Below are 17,180 nucleotides of genomic sequence, written 5' to 3' on the forward strand. Positions count from 1 at the left end.
GTGCTTGCCCTCAACCGCCGGTGCGAACTCATGGCACACGCTCTTACATAACGGCTCCACCCACACTGCAGCCGAATGTCAGTACCTATAGGGCAGAGGTGAACAAAGGAAGATCAACGGTCCTTCCAGCCGGCTAGAACAGAGATGAGCAAAGAGTGCAGCTTATGAGAGTGGTGTACCCAAGCGAGCTGCTGGATACTTGCAACTGGTCCGAAGGGGGTAACTGCGGAAGATCATTACCGGCTACCGCTCGATCAGCCGAAGTTTCAGGCACTCAGCCACCCAGTGCCGAGACCAGCATGTCGTGTCGCAGGACGGTGCCATTGGGCAACCGAGCACCCTAGTCATCCACCTTGCACCATGACGTCGTGCGCAGAAGCTTTTGCCCAATCAGTCGTTGACCGTTAAAGCAGGCCACGAGAAACAACGTGGACGAATGGGGCTAAGCCGTTAAGAGCATGTGCCATGGTGAACTCGGGCGGTTGAGGACGACCACGATGTGACAGTCGACTAGCCCGTCGCGGCGCGGGGAAGATCACGTGACACGCCTCGCCAATGCCGAGGGGTATGGCTGTGGTGGCATCTCCAATGACATGAAAGAGAGAGCGAAGTCAACGTCCCTGATATCAGCTCGGAATGGCTCAGAGTGCGGACTGCCGAAGCATTTGGATCAAAAGGGCATTTCAACGTTGTGTCAAGAGTCTTTCGGCTGTGTCAGCCCGCTGCTGCGAAGACGTACCGTTTCCAGCTGTTGCCTTGCCGTCCCGTGCAGGAGCAAACAAACTTGTAGAAACATCAAGGCGTCGTCGCTTATTTGTCAAACATGGTGAGGCACAGCGGCGCTGCATTCGCCGAGGTACACTGGGCAGGCATGTTGGGCGAAGCTGGCTGCTGATCTGATATGCATCCACGTTGGTTCGTTGATAGTCTGAGCACCCAGCCTTCACAATGGCAGCCCTCTGCTCCATCGGAGGCATCATCGGCTACTCTCGCACCCGGTCTATCCCCTCGCTTGTGGCTGGTATCACCGTCGGTGCACTATACGGTTTCGGGGGCTACCGCATTAAGAAGTGAGCCTTCATGCTGATGCATGTGCGCGTCGAAAGATACGAGGGAGAGACATGCTCATGTTACAGTTACGGGCTTCACAGCGGTGGTGACTACGGTTACGATATCTGCGCTGCAGCATCTGCAGTTCTGCTCGCCAGCTCGCTGCCGAGGGCAAGGAAAGGTCCAGTTCCAGCCGTCCTCACCGCCACGTCACTTGCAGCTGGCGCTTATTACGGCAAGCAGGTACGCCCAGACTCGCATCCGCATCATCTAAGCCGAACATTCCCCCGGAAGAGCTCATGCAATATGCTGCGCTTTTACAGGTCTACGATTTCCGGAGCTAAAGGTGTATCGTGCGATATTCAATCACGTATGTGCGGGACCATTGCTCATAATGGTGGTACTTTTCGTTGCCGGTTTAGCCCCTACTGGCTTGCTCTTTATCCCATCATCCTTCGCTTCGGCCACCTGTTTTGCTGCGATCCTGCGCATCACCTCCGACACCTCACGCGAGCCATCTTTCCTCTCCCAGATCTGCACGTACGTCTCGCCCAAAAAGAGCATCTGGCGGTTGATGTCTTCGACGATGAGGTCTTGGATTTGGTACCACTTTTCCTCTGCAGCGCGGTCCGCCTCGTCATCTCCCTCGCCGTCTGCATCAGCCTGAGACTTGAGGCCATTTGCGCCTTGGTCTCGCCCCTTCCTTTTTAAACGGTGACTTGCCTCTACTGGGTGTCCAAAAGGTTCCCCATCAATCCTGCTGTGAACCTGAACCCTCCAGACTTGGTTTTCTCTGACGCTACCCGCCGTCGCCTCGTGTGTGATGTTGGCGACGAGGTGGTACATTGTCGATATATCCTCGCTCTGCTCTCCCACCACCGTCTCCTTGAGATCGAGCCCCTTGACGGGAAAATTGACGATCGTGGGGTTGCGCTCCTCGACAAAGTTGTTCTTAGTGAAGCGACGGTAGTGCAGAATGACAAAGGGGGGTAGCCGCATCACCTTGAAGCGTCGGATCATTCCGCGTGCTTCCTGAAACGATATGCCATCATACTTTGAGATCAGCGAAGCGAGCGGAACTTGCGGGATGATGTTCTTCTCTATCACGTCCTGGAAGACCGGAGGCGGCGGCAAGTCGATCGCAAGCAGGAAGAAAGGAGAGAGATTTGTTTGGATCTCTGCGAGAAATGTAGACAACCGAGAAGGATTAGCTTTGCAGCTGAGCATCCGGTCACAAGTAAATCGTACCCTTATCGATGTTGAATTTGGCATTACCCTGCGCATCCTCTTGGCCACCTTCCCTGCGGCCATCCGAGTCAAGCTTGTCCCGTGGTCCGCCACCATCGTCGTCTAGCTCGATCCCGCTTCGGACGAACACTTTTTGGCTTTCCACGCGCACGACACCGCGAAATGTCGCCGAGATGATCGAGTCGCGCTTCTTTCCTCCGCCCAGATCCATGTGCAGCTGATTCAAGAGCCAGCCGAGGAACTCGACTGGGTCTCCCTGTGCAGTCAGCTTGAACCGCCCCTTGCTCGCCTTATTGACCTCCTGGAGAAATTCGTGCGGGCTGACTTGCGGTTTGAACAAGCGCGAGTTCCACACCTTGCGCACGAGCATGGAGAAGCGCGCAGCAAACTCAGATGAGCTCGTTGCATCGATTCCTGCGAATGTTTCAGCGTCTTCCTTGCGCTGCTGCAGTGGAAGAGCCCTCCCGCGGATGAGAAAATCGCGAAGAGGCTTGACATGTGCAAGGGCTTGAATGACGACGTTCATGTAGTCATTGCCCCCCAGATTGTTCATTCCAATGAAGCCTGGCTTATACGAGCGGCCTTGAAGGTCGCGCGAAGAACGTAAGTCGGGTGCATCGAGTCTGCGGACCTGACGCTCGGAAAACGTCGGATCTAAAAGGTATTTAATGTCCTCCAAGGCTGACAGGCTGTACTCGTCGCGCACCTGGGTGCCTTCTGGCAAAATGTAGACATTGCCTTTGCCCGGTTCCTCCAGCTTCATCCAGACACGATGATCCTCATCGACAGCGTGTTTGGAAGCCCATGACTTTGGTCCTCGTCCTTGAAAGTATTTGCCGCATATGAGGCAGGCGTAGACGTGCAAGGGAGATAGCGACACGGAGCAAACGCGCTCAAAGTCGAAGTCGAGGTGCTGCCGCGAGATGGTGTCAAGATAGAGCGTGGCATTGCGCTGAGCATTCTCTCTCTTTAGTGCCTCTTCCTTCTCGTTCGCAAGTTTCTCCCAATAGCTGGCGTCTTGCTGAGCGTCTGCCTCGTCGAGCTCTTCCAGCTTGCGTTTGCGGCGCATGAGCTCATCTTCGTCAAGCGCGCCATCACCAGCCTCCCGCGACGTAGCGTCTGTAGGTAACAGTTTTTTTTCGTCCGGCGGCGGTGGGGGTGCTACGAATGATGATGCAACCGGAGGCAAGGGCGGGCCATCTTCGGCTGGTGGAAGAGGCGGCTCCTCCTCTGGAGGCGGCATCGGGGGTAAGGGCGAGGCAGCTGTCGGCGAAGCGTCCTCGGTAGATGCATTGCCAGCAGCAGGTCTATCACCTAGATCGGAGCGGCGAGCACGCTTTGTTGCCCTGGGTGGCATGACTCACAAGCGATGACTAAGCAAGCCGGACCGGGACGATTGCTGCATGAACACAAGCGTACCTCGGTTTTCTCGGCAGAGTCGCTGCGTCTTGTACCCGGTCTGTCCTGGCGACAAGCAGCAACGATCCGGACACATGTACCGGGAGCTTGTTCCACGAAGAAACGGAAATAAACCTCCGAATCCCTGTCCCTGACGTGTGACGTGTATTCATGTCGTGTCAAGAAGCACATCCAAGATGGGCCAGCTCGCTGTGGCCGTGTAGTTGCTACCTTGACAAGTGCTCCGAGGCCGTTCCGCTCCACTTGGCTAAAATGAAACATCAGCTTGCAAAGTTGCTTCACTTGGCCTTTCGTCATTGTTCACCCAATCCATACTCCTGTTGTACAATGCGCCTATCACCTTCAGCATATGCAAATGCGAGTATGACTTGCTGTGCAGGTCACTCTCGCAATTTACAAACACGGTCAACGATTCATTTCGACCTGGCAGTCGCAAGGAGGCCACAGATACCTACTTGCTGCCGTTTAAGACGCGCGAATTCTCTGCATTCTCCAAGTCTGAAGGCTTGCAAATGATTCACATTTAGAGTGCGTGCACTCTTCATTCAGGTAAATCTTTAATCCACAGCAAGAAAAAGAGCCTCATCTAATGCATGGTCCTCTGTCTTGAAGGGCCATAGGAGCTGATTCTTCTCATCATCATATGCTTTCCTATAACACAACTCTCCCATCAAGGCTATGATAAATACCCATCCATTCCACGTATCAGTTTGCCTTGGACAATCATGTGCACGTTTTAACGTCTAGCTCGACCAAACTATTCGTGTTACATTCTCACTTCTTGTTCAATGGTCCTCAATACTCACATCTTCGTCGCCATTGTCAACATCTCAGTGGGAGATAAGTGCATAGGATCACAGTGGATGGACAGTTGGCTGACGACGTCTATCACCAATAGTGACCAGTAGGCTCTTTCATTGAAGTGCACGGGTATTAGCACCACTTCCGCGCCTGATGCGACAAATTTTTTCTATCCATACACCGCAACTAATGATCGACAGCCTGGAACCTTCATACGCATCTGAGTGTCACTTACCCCCATCGTTGAAGACGTTGAGCCCACGTTCAGCGGTAGTGGATATGCTTTCAAAATATGCGTATTGAGAATCATTATCATGTATATATTTCAAGCCTAGCTTGTCATTCAGGTTTCCAGTTCGTTCCACGGTGATTAGCAACCTGAGTCGATCGGGTTCGATCCTAAGGAGTCTTGGTGTCAGTTAATCCGTCATGCCATGCGTCGGTGAAGGGTTGAATGTCAGTGACACACCAGGCTCGTGCGCCGACAATGGCGTATGATGTCATCGGCCGACCGCTGGTGGTTACCACTTGCGGCCGTCGAAGCGTTCGGCAGCAGCGACAAGGGTAGCAACCACAGATCGGGTTCAGCTTCAATCAATCAGCATCCTTGTTTGCAATGTGGATGTAACATACACCTTGTATCGCATATATTGTAGTCCCATGAGTCTCATTGCACTCTCTTGATGTATCGAATCCCCAAAAAATTCACTGCAATCTCCCTCTAGAAAGTGACTCAAACTTGATCCCTCGAATTCTGGCACTCTGTTCTCTAGAGACCCCGACCTGCATACCCAAAAGTGGGCCATAATTACATATGAGTCCGCCCCGCCGATCTGCTCGCCATATCCGCGATCTTCCAGGTGTTCTGAGGTGCCATTTGCTAGAAGAAATTGGAAGGTGTCTACGATGAAATTGTCGAGGGTTCCAACCTACGGTGACGTTGCATCTCTCTGACCTCAATTCTTCGTGCGAAAGTAATTGCCCCCAGGAGTTGCTGAAATCTCTGCCTAACCATGATTTGCGACGGCACAAAGTACAAGCCTCTACGACCGTAATAAGCGAATTTTGGTTGAAGGTTCGATGAACGATGGGATAGTTGTTCAGTTCCGATGCCTGCAGCTATGGCGCCAATGTGCACGAGTCATTCGCCCAAATATTTGCACCAAGCCATCTCGTACGGACATGCGCGGGCGCACCAGCAAGTGCAATTGCAGGGCCATTCACTGGATCGTTTTCAATCTTGTGCACTTCTCCGTGTACCCTTCAAGAGCTCGCCGTCCCGTCTCTGCGAGCGCGTTGGAACTCATCGAGAATCTGGGGACGTCTGGCCGATAGCCCGCGTGCGCTTGCTCACGCTATTGCTGATGCTTCATCAAATTGATTAGAATTGTTTGCCTGTTCATCAGCGTCTTCTAACTGTCGATGATCATCATTTGATTAGCATCTTGCTGCAACAGAAAGCTAATCAGCGAGATCTAAACAGAGGTCAATATTTCGGCTTTCTCCTTACCAAGCGCCGGCATTATTTCTTCGACATTGCCCCGCTCTTCCCCAGTATTGTGACGGTTAAAGGGCATTCTAGTAGTACCTTGAGGGCTCCAGACTGGGTCATAATTGTAGCCTGTTCTTTACTCTCATTACGGCGCGCTACGCGCTCAGCTCGCCCGTTGAGGATGATGCCGCTGCTTCCTCGATTATGTCGATCTGTTGTTGTACCTTTGAGCCTTCTACGTTTCCTTTGGATCATATTAAAGCCGCTATAGAGCAACACGGTAGCACATGTATGCTCGTCCAGCCCTGTCTATCATGATACGGCCTTTGCTCATTGTCCGACATACGAAGACACAGGCAATCAAAGGGTGCCCAGAAAGGCGTGTATTCAATGAAGAGTAAGGTTTTATGCCTCGAATGATGACCGAGATCGAGATGGGGATCCTGGGTACTGTCCCCACTGTGTACAGTAAAAGAGAAAAAACAGGCGTATATGCCGTACAGTTGAACTCAGGAAGGATGAATAGTAGCGACGAAGGCGTGAAGCAACTTGTACGAAGTTGATGGATGCTTCGTATTGGAAGTGGAGAACATGGTCGACGGGCTCGTCCAGGTACCAAGCAACAGCTGATAAAAAAAACCAACAACCCTGTGGTCCTGCTGTCAGCAATGACTTCCACCTTTCTTTTTTTGCCTACTATACACGCTTTGTAATTCTTTCTTTTTGTACCCGCAGTGAGCGATTGAGTGCGTGCATGCACAGCGTGAAACGTTTGATCATCACATCATCATCTTATTCACCTCTCACATCTCGCATATCGCCGACATTACATCTCGCAGCAGGCCATCATCATCACAGAACCCAGCGCGAAGCCCCCAGCAAATCCAGGAGCTGCCACTCCAACAGATAAAGCAGCATGGATACCGGGCAGGTCATTACTTCGTCCACGTCTCATATAACGTGGTTGGAGCGATCGATCTTCCTAGTGTTAGCTTAACGCCGCGCCGCTTGAACGTAACCCTTGACCGTCTCGAGGTGTAGGACCGACTAAGCACGATCTGCGCACGCATTCAAATCTATGAAGCGAGCCTGTTGGACTGCGAAACGGAACACTGTACTTGTCCATCCATGGCAGTCACACGCTCAGAATGCCACCAATGAAAAATGCGAACGGAGCGCCGCCAGCGAGCAGCAGCGGCCCCAGCCCTGAAACGCAAGTGACAGGCAATGGCTTTGCTGTGAACTCACAGCCGCCACAGCTGATGGGATCATCATCCGGCGCACCATCAGGCGTACAACGGTGCTTTGGAGACGCTCAGCGGCGGCAGGAACACACCATCCGGCAAGGTCAGCCAGCAGCTGCCTTTGACTTCGATGCCGCTTTCGCACAGTGCACTCCACGCTCCAGGTCGTCGCATCGAAAACCGCAACAGCAGCAGTCACCCGTGAGTGCTTACGGTCCCTCACCTATCACTGGGTTTGTGCCCATGCAGCCTGCGCAAGCTGGTCCGAGTTCCACCAATGTCCCGACATACGCACATCCGGCACTGCACCCGGAGCACCCACTGCAGCTAAGCAGCTTTCCGACAAATGTGTTGTACCATCCAGGAGTCGCTCAGGAAGGAATGTTGATCGGAGGCGCTGATCCCTCCGTAGACGCTATGCTGCACCCAAGCGCCTACCACACGGCCGAAGGAGCCACTGCTACCCTCACGGATGCCAAGATCGTCCAATCCCAGCAGCCAGGCGCACTGCAGCATCCAACCCAGTCTGCAACATCAATACCCAGCTTCAATGCCAGAATATTTGCGCCTTCTGCTACTGCTACGACTGCAGAAGGCTCAAGGATCCCCACCGAAGCTCATCAGGTCACGGATGAAGGACGCGACGATGAGGGTGACGCCGCAGAGGCAGGTGGAACTGGCGGTGCAATTGCAAGAGGCACAGATGGCAAGGATATGGAAGGCAAGGCAGCATCGCATTTTGTTCGACGGCTATTCTCGTGAGTAGCTGCTCCCTGCACCGAGGGCCGGGAGGCATGCCAATTCACCGATCCATACCACTCTTTTCTGCTGCTCAGCATGCTGGAGGATGGATCTTGGAACGAAATCGTCAGGTGGTCGCTCAGTGGTACGAGCTTTGTTGTGGCCGTGAGCCGGTTATGCTTGCATTCATAAGGTGGAGAACGAAAAGCTGAGCTTTGACTGCTTGGGCTTCAGAATATGAACGACTTTACTAAGCACGTGCTACCACGTCACTTCCGGCACTCCAACTTTGCATCCTTTGTCCGTCAGCTCAATAAGTACGACTTCCACAAGGTGAAGAAGGACCCGGCCATGTTCGAGGCACTTTTCGGAATGGCGCCAGGATCGAGCAACGGCGACTGTAATCAGATGTGGGAATTCAAGCACGATTGCTTTGTGCGCGCAAGGCCAGATTTGCTGGATGAAGTCAAGCGCAAGATCCCGACTGGTAAGAAGAGGAAGGATGGAGAAGATCACATATACTCATCGGCGGTACCCCTGGGTGCTGAGGCAGCGGACATGGCTGCAGAAGACTACGCGGCCTTGAAAGAGCAGGTGAAAAGTTTGACGATAGTCCAAGATCAGATGACGAACCATATCAGCACCCTCACCAAGCAGTACCAAGGTGTGATCTCCGAGATGCTCACATACCAACGCAACATGTTTGAACAAGACCAGCTGATGCAGAACCTCATTCAATACCTCGTCAATACCGAGCAGGATCGGAGTAGAACCATCGAAGGGCCATCGCCCAGTACGGGTCTGCTATCCAATGACTCGGGTCCATTCCTTCAATCGAACGAAGCTGCCAAGCTCATCGGCTCATACTCTGAGGTTGCCTCAGCTTCTTTTGCTCAAATGAGTGAGATCGCCGTTCGCGCCAGTCAAGGCCTTTTCGGCGTCTCTGCAGCCGGATTACGAACATCCCCGTCCACGACAGTGGTTGATCGCCCAATTTCGCACAAGGGTCAGACATCGTCGTCCAAAACTATCTCACCCGCAGCAATGGCAACACCTGCGCCTACCAGCGTGGCCAATCAGACTGGTGCTGGCGTTGACCGCAGTTTTGCAACGGTCGAGACAGGCACGCCCTCTTTTTTCTTGCACCCGCCTCATTTTGACGAAGCACATGCGGCCAGCAGCAGCAATATCAGCAGCTCCGTATCCAACACGGAAGGCCCATCTGCCCCGGCTATTGTGACCGGGAGCTCAAAGGGAATATCGATATTCAACCCTACCTTCCTGGATGAGAATGCTGGGTTGAGAGTGTTTACCGTCGGCACGCTTCAAGCGCGACAAGACGCAGACAGTCTCAACAAAGGACAAGCGGGAGACTCTCCTACTGGATCCAGTGAGCCAGGCGCCAAAACAGGTTCCTCGACGACCAAAGCAAAGGCCCTGTCCGAATCTTCATCTCCGAGCGAGGCTGGCGCGCTGCAAGTGCTTTCGATCGACGAGTTGCCATATGGTATGCCGAGAATCGACAAGCGCTCAAAAGGAGGCTCGAGTCTGTTGGCGTCCGACGTAGAGGGTGGACCAAGTCCTGGTGACACTCCGGGGACCAGCGACAAAGTGCCGTCTGTTCTCCGCGTGCGCAGATCAACTTACGTCCCCGGCTGGGCCGTGCCCCCCCGCGTGCTGCTGGTAGATGATGATGCAGTCTGCCGCAAGCTCAGCTCGAAATTCTTGCAAGTGTTTGGCTGCGCCATTGACGTCGCGGTCGATGGCGTCAATGCGGTCAACAAGATGAACCTCGAGAAATATGATCTCGTCCTCATGGACATTATCATGCCGAACTTGGACGGTGTCTCGGCGACGTCCCTCATTCGTCGATTCGATCCGCGCACGCCGATCATCTCGATGACATCTAACTCGCAACCGAGCGAACTGTTTACTTATATGAACCACGGCATGAACGACATCTTGCCCAAGCCCTTCACGAAACAGGGTCTATTGAATATGCTTGAGGTGAGACTTACCTGTGGCAGCTTACGCGCCATTCTGGTGCGCCTGCTTACTCGAGATCTTTATCACAGAAACATCTCATTCATCTCAAGACGGTACAACAGCTGGATGAGATCCCGAGATCGCTCGGTCTTCCACCGGTTGAGAATGGCGCTTTGCACAAGGCGCTTGCGACGACTGCCCAGTTAGCTGCCTCCTCCTTGAATCAGGCTATTCAACTCGGACCCCAACCAGATCAACAGCAGCAGCAGCAGCAGCTCAAGGGGGACAGCACCTGCGATGCTGGAGCGACGCTGGCACTGGGGAGCATGTCGCGCCTCAGCTTTGCTTGTGCCCGCGAGCTTGACGCGAACCCACTCGTGTGTATGGGATTCTCGGACCAGGAGTGAGTCGTGACTTCGAGCGCTACCTAGCTCTTGCTTTGAGTGTGCATGGTTGACATGTGCCAATTCCTTGCCGCGCTAGGTACGTCTCTATGCTACAGAATCTCATTGCAGCCGGAAGTCTGTCGGACTCAAATCAGGGTGATCTATCGTCGACGGTAGCGGACGCGTTGGACGTGCTGCCAGGCGAGGGCACGGCGATTAATGCTCGTCGAGTTTCTCAAGCAAGTGAAAAGCAACAGCATCGGCAGCAAGCACAACAACAGCAAGCACAACAACAGCAAGCACAACAACAGCAAGCACAACAGGGACAGAAACAGCAACAGCAACAGAAACGTCAAGCTCCTGATAACAGCCCCAAAGGCAGCAAGAGCAGTATCGCCGGTCAGGGAGAGAAGCGCGCAAGGTTTATGGAGATCGCTTGATGTTGTTATACCGATCCGCACCGCGGGTTTTTGCACATTCGAGCTATGGCGCGGCCTTCCTAACACTTGGCTGATCGGGCTGCTGGCCCCGCATGCTTTGAAAATATGCTAGGTGCAATCTTGACGCATGCAATGTCCCTTTCTAATAATTGTGTACTGGTACCAAGCGTGTATAGTGCTATGTTGAATTTGGGAGATGCATTGGTCGTTACAATTATGCAGAAAGACCAGCCTCAATCAATCCCTGGTATCGCATGTGTGTAACTCTTGAGCCGTCGAAGGTGTTCTCTTCAGGAATATCGCCAATATGACTCACAATGTAAGAACAACAATCCCAGCCCACTCCCTATCAGAAAGAGGCACAACATCCGATTGGCCTGCCGATTCCGCTCCTTTGCCTTCCTTAGTTGTGTGTTCCCTTGGCCCACCTCTGCGCTATGTCCAATGCTCTCCTCCAGCAACTTGCCCGTCATCTCGCTTTGCTGGCCCAGGTGCTGTATCAGCTGCGTCTGCAGTTCCGCGATGGCGTACAGCTTCGACTCGGCCTGTTGCACTGACGCCAGGTCGCTCTCGAAAGACGAGAGCAGCGCGCTGTTCTCTGACTCGAACTGTTGGATTTGCGTGGGTGTCAACGTGGAGAGCACGTCAGATGAGGAGGTTGAAGGATCGCACGAGGACGTGAATGCGGGTACGAGGGACGGGTCAAGCTTGATGCCCTTGGTAGAACCCTGCAATGGGCCAATAGCGCTGCTCTTTCCGGTCACGTCCTCTTTTCCTCCATCTGCTCGCTGCGTGCTGCTGGACGCGGTAGCAGCGCCTAACCCTCGATCCCAGCCCTCGCGCGTGCGCCGGTTCTTCAGGTAACGTTCCTGCATGCCCCGCTGCCGCGTCCCTGCGTGCGCCAAGAGCGAGCTCAGGTAGTGGCAGATGCCGGAACGATGCAGCGACAATTGCGAGGAGTACGCTGCAGAATGTATCGAGGTAGGGGACGAAGAGAGGGAGAGGAGGATTGTGAGTGGGTTCGAAGCGGCGTGTGACGTCGGAGAGGTGCGTTTTCGGACTAGTGTGAAGATGGGGATGGCATGCGTGACAAGAATACGTCAGCTCTGCTGCGACCGTCTCTCGGCAGAGGAGCCAAGCAAATACATACTCTCTTCAGCTTTCTCCAGCTCCTTGATCCTTTCCATCAGCCGCTTGAGCATGACGCGCACCTGAAGGTCCAGCTCATCGCGCTGGCGCTCATCCATGCTCCGAACGTGCTTCCATCGCGCGAAAGGATCTGAAGATGCTGTGTCGCTTGATGCAAGATCGGCTGACGTCTCGGAAGAGGAGGTCGGCCTCACGCCGCCCACCCCACTGTTTACCATATAGACGCGCCGGATGGCGCCAAGAAAGGAGACGAGAGCTAGGATTGCGCGGTGCTGTCGCAGACAACATCAAATCCGAGGGTGCACTCAATACGTTTGTCAGCTGCCGCCCTTGTGACAAGAATTCTGGAGGTGATTGCAACGTACTATTCGTCTAGCCTCTGCAATCCACTCGCGGTCCGCATTCTTCCTTTGAAGAAGCGCATCCTTCTCCTTTTGTGTCCGTGCACCATCGATATTGTACACGTCCACCTTGCGCTGTTCTGGCTGCTGACTGTTTAGTCGTTGGTGCTGCTGCTGATGTTCGGCGATGAGAGAACGAAAGAGCGCAGTGCGGTTCCCTCTCTTTGGCAGCTGTGGGTTCAGTGAGGAAGACTGCGTAGAGGAGAGCGAAGATGAGCCGAGGCGTGACATGTTCACGTGGTGGCCAATGGGCCAGGCGGTCGTTCGGATTCTTTGGCTGGCCGGGGTCGGTTGGCACAAGCGCTTCCAAGTCGCCTTTTGAAGGGGCGGGAGCCTCGATTTGCATTAAAGTTGATCAGCGGCGATGCCGTTCCCGCACACGCTAATGGTAGGTGTCGTGGGAAACGTGGCCGTGCCAGCTTGCAGAACACTCGAATGCACATCCATCCATGCTCTGTGTGCAGGCATTAATCGCGTCGATAACGTGAGCCCGACGTTTGACATGTACGATCGATCGTGTTTGTGTGGCAAGTGTGGTGGTTGGATCGGTGCAACTCCTTAGCTGCTTACATAAGCTTCCTTCAGCGGAAACAAAAGTCAAGAGCAGAGGAAAGATGTAGTGATTGTGAACGGCTGCGAAAAAAGCAAAAAATCGCTTTCGAGCACTCATGGCATTTGCCCCATCTGCTGCTGGCAATCTTCTGAGGTCCAGAGCATGGTAGAGCAGCTTGCCTCGCGGACACGGGTTGCTGGGCATTGACACCTCGCACGCACACATAGAAAAGGTAGAGGTGCTGCTGACCGCAAAAGGTGGTCCTGGCCACAGCGTCTGTGAAAATGGCGTCCATCAGTCAGAAGAACGCATCCGGCCAGAAAGGCTCGTCGAAACGCTCCAGCGGCAAGTCCCGACCTGCCTCTACTTCCTCGCTCAATGCTCTTTCCGCCAGCGCCTCAACTTCTGCCAGCTCAGCTGCCGCTCTGGATGAGCTTGCAGCAGCCGGCGTGCTCTCGGCCTTCTCGCCCTTGGAGCAACACAGCGGGAGAGGCTATTTCGCGCTGCTGAGCCAGGCGATCGACCGCCATCGTCTGCGTATCTACGCTGTCAGTGCTTCTGAGGCAGGCGCAACCGGCGCAGTGGTAGGCTCATCGGGAGGGCGGTTGGTGGCGGACTACATCATCCCCAATGAGGCAAAGTGCAACACGCTTGCCTGGGGGCGGCTTAGCGCCGGCAGCTCGGCCAAAGCTGTGCCGAATGACCAACAGGCGGATACCAGCACAGACGGAAGCAAGAAGAAGAAGCGACGGAAGTCCAAGCCTGGTAATCATGTGACAGGAGAAGATAGTGTAGACCTCTCGCAGCCGAACGGCAGTTCCGAGGATACTCAGCTAGAAACGCAAGTGCTAGCTCTTGGACTCGACAACGGCCAGGTGCATCTGTTCTCCCCTTCTTTAGGCAAGACAACCCACATTCTCTCCGACTCGGAATTTTCAGCTGCATCGCACGGAATCCACGCCACTACCCTGCCTCTTGCATCGGCAGCTATGGCTGGAACGGGAAGGAACAAAGGCGTGCTGCATGTCGTTTGCAAAAGCCATCATCCCTTGCAGTTCTGGACTGCTTCGAGCGATGGTGTAGTCCGTGTGTACGAGCTTGAAACGCAGGAGCCCTTACATGGCAGAACAATCGCACCAAGCCGGCGTATAGTGCCGGAAGCTCAGACGGGCGTCCATATTGTCGCTCCCGCTGATGCGCCTGTATCGACTCCCCTTGCAAAGACGGTCCTCGTGGGTCACCACTCCATTCGACTCTTCCCTGCTTCAACCGCCTCGAAAGCATCCTCCATTCCTGCTTCTTTCGAGCAGCCCGACGCACCGCTTGTACACTTTACAGGCCATGCCACGCCCATCACGCACCTCGTCTGGCTCTCTGGCGACGCTGCTGAAGCCGGGGATCAAGTTGAAGGCAACGGTGCTCGCTTCGTCAGTGCTGCAGAGGAGGACCGGACGCTGTACATCTGGGATATCCCTTCCTTAGTGCCCACAGATGATTCGGGTGTCAAGAATGGCAAGCCGCTCGCGCTCATCACGCTCGATTCAGCCGCTCGGCACATCGAGTGCTTGCAACTTGCTGCATCGCAGGGACGGGAGACTGGGGAGCAGCTCCTTCTCATCGTCACGTCATCAGGTAGCGCGCAGCTGTACAGCATTCCCACTTCGTTTGATGCCGCTGCGACTACCGGGGCAGACGCTGTTACCGCCACCGACGCTTCTGGCTTAAGCACAAAGAAAAAGAAGCGACGTGCCAGCGCGCTCGCAGCATTGCCGACGCTGAAACCCGTCTCGCAGGTCCGCATCGTTAGCAGTGCCAAGGGAAGTACCGGGACGCTGCCGCTCGTAGATGCTGTCGCTGCGGCTGAAAGCACAGAGAACGGTGGTGCACTATCGCTTCTGCTTGCGAGGCTTGTCAGGGGTTCCAAGCTGGTGCTTGAACGTGCGGTGAGTTTCTTATCCTGCGACCTAGCCATCGCAGTCACCAAATGGAGTGGCACTGACTATGATGTTCTCAACGCATCGACGCACTTCAGGTCGTCCGCCCGGACGCTGCGGCGCCTTTCGCATCGCAGCTGGAGCTGACGCGGTCCGGGGACGCGAGCAATCTGCTCGTCTCGCTCGACGACGGCAGCGATGCGGCGCTCGGTGGTGGTGTCAGCCCCATGCAGCGCTTCGACGATGGCCCTTCCACCTCTGCAGTCGCAGCGGGTGGGAAGCAAAGCGTGCGCGCGGGAAGCGCAGCGGGCGCGGCGCTCTCGGCACAGCTCGGGCTTGTCGATGGCAGCAGTGCGATTCCCAAGGCGGAAGAGCTGGATGCTCTTATCGACGAGCAGGCCGAGCTCGGCATAGACCTCGACGAACCGACGCTGGCGCAGAGACTCAAGAGCCTTAACGTCCGCAGTTTCGGTCAGGGTGCTGCTGGCGGGAGAAATAGGGGGAAGAAATCGAACGAGGACGCAGGGCTCGATAATTCTGATGAAGATGAGGACGCGGACGATGCGCACGACAGCGATGACGATGGATTTGGACCTGCATCGAAAACGCGTGCTCTAACAGTTAAAGCGGGCGGCTCGGCCTCGCTTGCCCAAGCGCTGACGCAAGCGCTGCATTCGGGTGACACCACCCTGCTCACCTCATCCCTGGTACACGGAGACCCGGTGCTGATTCGGGGCACAGTCGCGCGTCTGTCGGGTCCGCTGGCCGTGCGGCTGCTCGAACACTGCATCGAACGCATGAACAAGGGCGGCAACATGACGAGTCGAGGGGCGCTAGGCAGCCAGCGGGCCAAGGCGCTAATCGAGTGGGTCAGGATCACGCTCGTCATTCATACGGCCTACTTTATGTCGGTGAGTGCATGGGTTATGCTGGCGGAGAGGTGATCGATTCGAGGAGGGTTGCTGATCGTTTGCGCATCTGCCCAGCTCCCGAACCTGGTCACGCGGCTGTTCCACCTGCACTCGGCGCTGCTGGCACGCCTGGCGTCGCAGGACAAACTACTAGAGCTGCAGGGCCGACTAGAGCTGGTGCTGGCGCAGATCGAGCTGCGCGCGACGTACGACGCGTCGCAGGTGGACGTACAGGGCGTCAAGGCGCGCGCCGGAGCCGCGCGCGCTGCAGCGTCCAAGGGCGGTAGCAAAAAGGAAAGCAGGAAGCAGGCGCTCGACCGGACGCAGGGACAGGTGTGGGTCGAGAGCGACGCGGAAGAGGAGGCGGAAACAGACGCGATGAACGTTGATGAGGAGGGCGATGACGACGATGACGACGTCGAGCGCGGGGACGAGGAGGGCGAGTTGCAGGACATTGCGCTCGGCGGTGACGAGGACGACTCGGAGGAAGAAGAGAGCGAGAGCGAGGACGAGGAAGATGAAGACGAAGTCATGGAGGACAATGCGGTTGTCGACACGCCTGAAGGCAGCGAGGAAGGGTCCGGGGACGAACGGGGAGATGCAGCTGAGGACCAAGAGGAAGAAGAATACGACGAGGACGCGGATGAAGCGGGCAGCCTGGATGATTTCATCGTCGACGACGATGAGGAAGCGCTCGATCAGGAAGGCGATTCGGACGACGAGGTGCGTATGCCTCGAGCTTCGTTCCAGATATTTGTGGACGCACTAACACGAGGCTATCGTCACTTCGGACACAGGACGAGAGCGAAGATGATGATGAGGACGAGGGCAAGCTGGCTCGGCATGGTCGACACACAGCACGGCAGGGAGGGCAACAGCAGAAGCACTCTTCGATGCTCGTGGACGATGAGGCAGAGGAGACGTCGGGCGAGGGCACAGGGCCTGACGAGGACTCGGTCGACTGAGGAGAAGACGAGACCGAACTATTCAAAAAAGGCATGATCGAACCAACAAGCCGCGTCTTGACGCATGCCATGTATGTAAAATGCATCCATCTCCAAACACTCTGTGCTTCCATTCAGCTTTTGTCGATGCGCCCATCGGTTGAGCGGCCCATGCCCCAACGCGTCGGGCGAAGTGAACGCCGGTTCGGTTTGCGGAAGGCGGTGCATCTCGCCGAGCGAGCCTGTGTTCGGCGAGGTGTGCTGTGCTTCCGAGTGGCAGGGTTCGTGCGCATCGCCAGGAGGTCTGGCATAGGCGCAGTCGATGGGATGCGGCCGCGGTCGACGGCTCATGGGTGCAATCAAAATGTGGGGGGGGTTAATGGTTGGATGGAAGAGGTCACCGAGTGAAAGAAAAAATAGAATAGAAAACATGAAAGCGGCCAACCCTAAAACATCCATATTCTTAGAGTGGAATAGTAGG

General features: G+C 55.1%; 5 protein-coding genes across 5 annotated transcripts; 3 read left to right on the top strand and 2 right to left on the bottom strand.

The window, feature by feature from the left end:
• Positions 1 to 465: 465 nt before the first annotated feature.
• K437DRAFT_277489 (uncharacterized protein) lies at positions 466 to 1,394 on the top strand (the record flags this gene model as incomplete). Its single annotated transcript, XM_013389986.1, has 4 exons — positions 466 to 468; positions 928 to 1,070; positions 1,152 to 1,293; positions 1,374 to 1,394. 4 exons carry the CDS (start codon positions 466 to 468, stop codon positions 1,392 to 1,394), a joined length of 309 nt encoding a protein of 102 aa, XP_013245440.1.
• Positions 1,334 to 3,843, bottom strand: K437DRAFT_254004 (cysteine proteinase). Its single transcript, XM_013389987.1, has 2 exons — positions 2,299 to 3,843; positions 1,334 to 2,228 (listed from the first exon to the last, which is right to left on the bottom strand). Exons 1-2 carry the CDS (start codon positions 3,653 to 3,655, stop codon positions 1,417 to 1,419), a joined length of 2,169 nt encoding a protein of 722 aa, XP_013245441.1. The 5' UTR covers positions 3,656 to 3,843; the 3' UTR covers positions 1,334 to 1,416.
• A 2,992-nt stretch (positions 3,844 to 6,835) lies between these two features.
• Positions 6,836 to 11,007, top strand: K437DRAFT_231954 (uncharacterized protein). The gene is made up of 5 exons (XM_013389988.1): positions 6,836 to 8,012; positions 8,091 to 8,160; positions 8,230 to 10,002; positions 10,071 to 10,384; positions 10,465 to 11,007. Exons 1-5 carry the CDS (start codon positions 7,159 to 7,161, stop codon positions 10,805 to 10,807), a joined length of 3,354 nt encoding a protein of 1,117 aa, XP_013245442.1. The 5' UTR covers positions 6,836 to 7,158; the 3' UTR covers positions 10,808 to 11,007.
• Positions 10,855 to 12,838, bottom strand: K437DRAFT_272309 (uncharacterized protein). Its single transcript, XM_013389989.1, has 4 exons — positions 12,322 to 12,838; positions 11,958 to 12,228; positions 11,124 to 11,867; positions 10,855 to 11,051 (listed from the first exon to the last, which is right to left on the bottom strand). The coding sequence occupies exons 1-4, from the start codon at positions 12,586 to 12,588 to the stop codon at positions 11,041 to 11,043; spliced, it is 1,293 nt and encodes a 430-aa protein (XP_013245443.1). The 5' UTR covers positions 12,589 to 12,838; the 3' UTR covers positions 10,855 to 11,040.
• A 210-nt stretch (positions 12,839 to 13,048) lies between these two features.
• Positions 13,049 to 16,828, top strand: K437DRAFT_254008 (uncharacterized protein). Its single transcript, XM_013389990.1, has 4 exons — positions 13,049 to 14,853; positions 14,943 to 15,755; positions 15,831 to 16,478; positions 16,553 to 16,828. The coding sequence occupies exons 1-4, from the start codon at positions 13,195 to 13,197 to the stop codon at positions 16,718 to 16,720; spliced, it is 3,288 nt and encodes a 1,095-aa protein (XP_013245444.1). The 5' UTR covers positions 13,049 to 13,194; the 3' UTR covers positions 16,721 to 16,828.
• The last annotated feature ends 352 nt before the right edge of the window (positions 16,829 to 17,180 follow it).

This window comes from Tilletiaria anomala, assembly GCF_000711695.1.
Source record: "Tilletiaria anomala UBC 951 chromosome Unknown K437scaffold_8, whole genome shotgun sequence".
Taxonomy (NCBI): Eukaryota; Fungi; Basidiomycota; class Exobasidiomycetes; order Georgefischeriales; family Tilletiariaceae; genus Tilletiaria; species Tilletiaria anomala.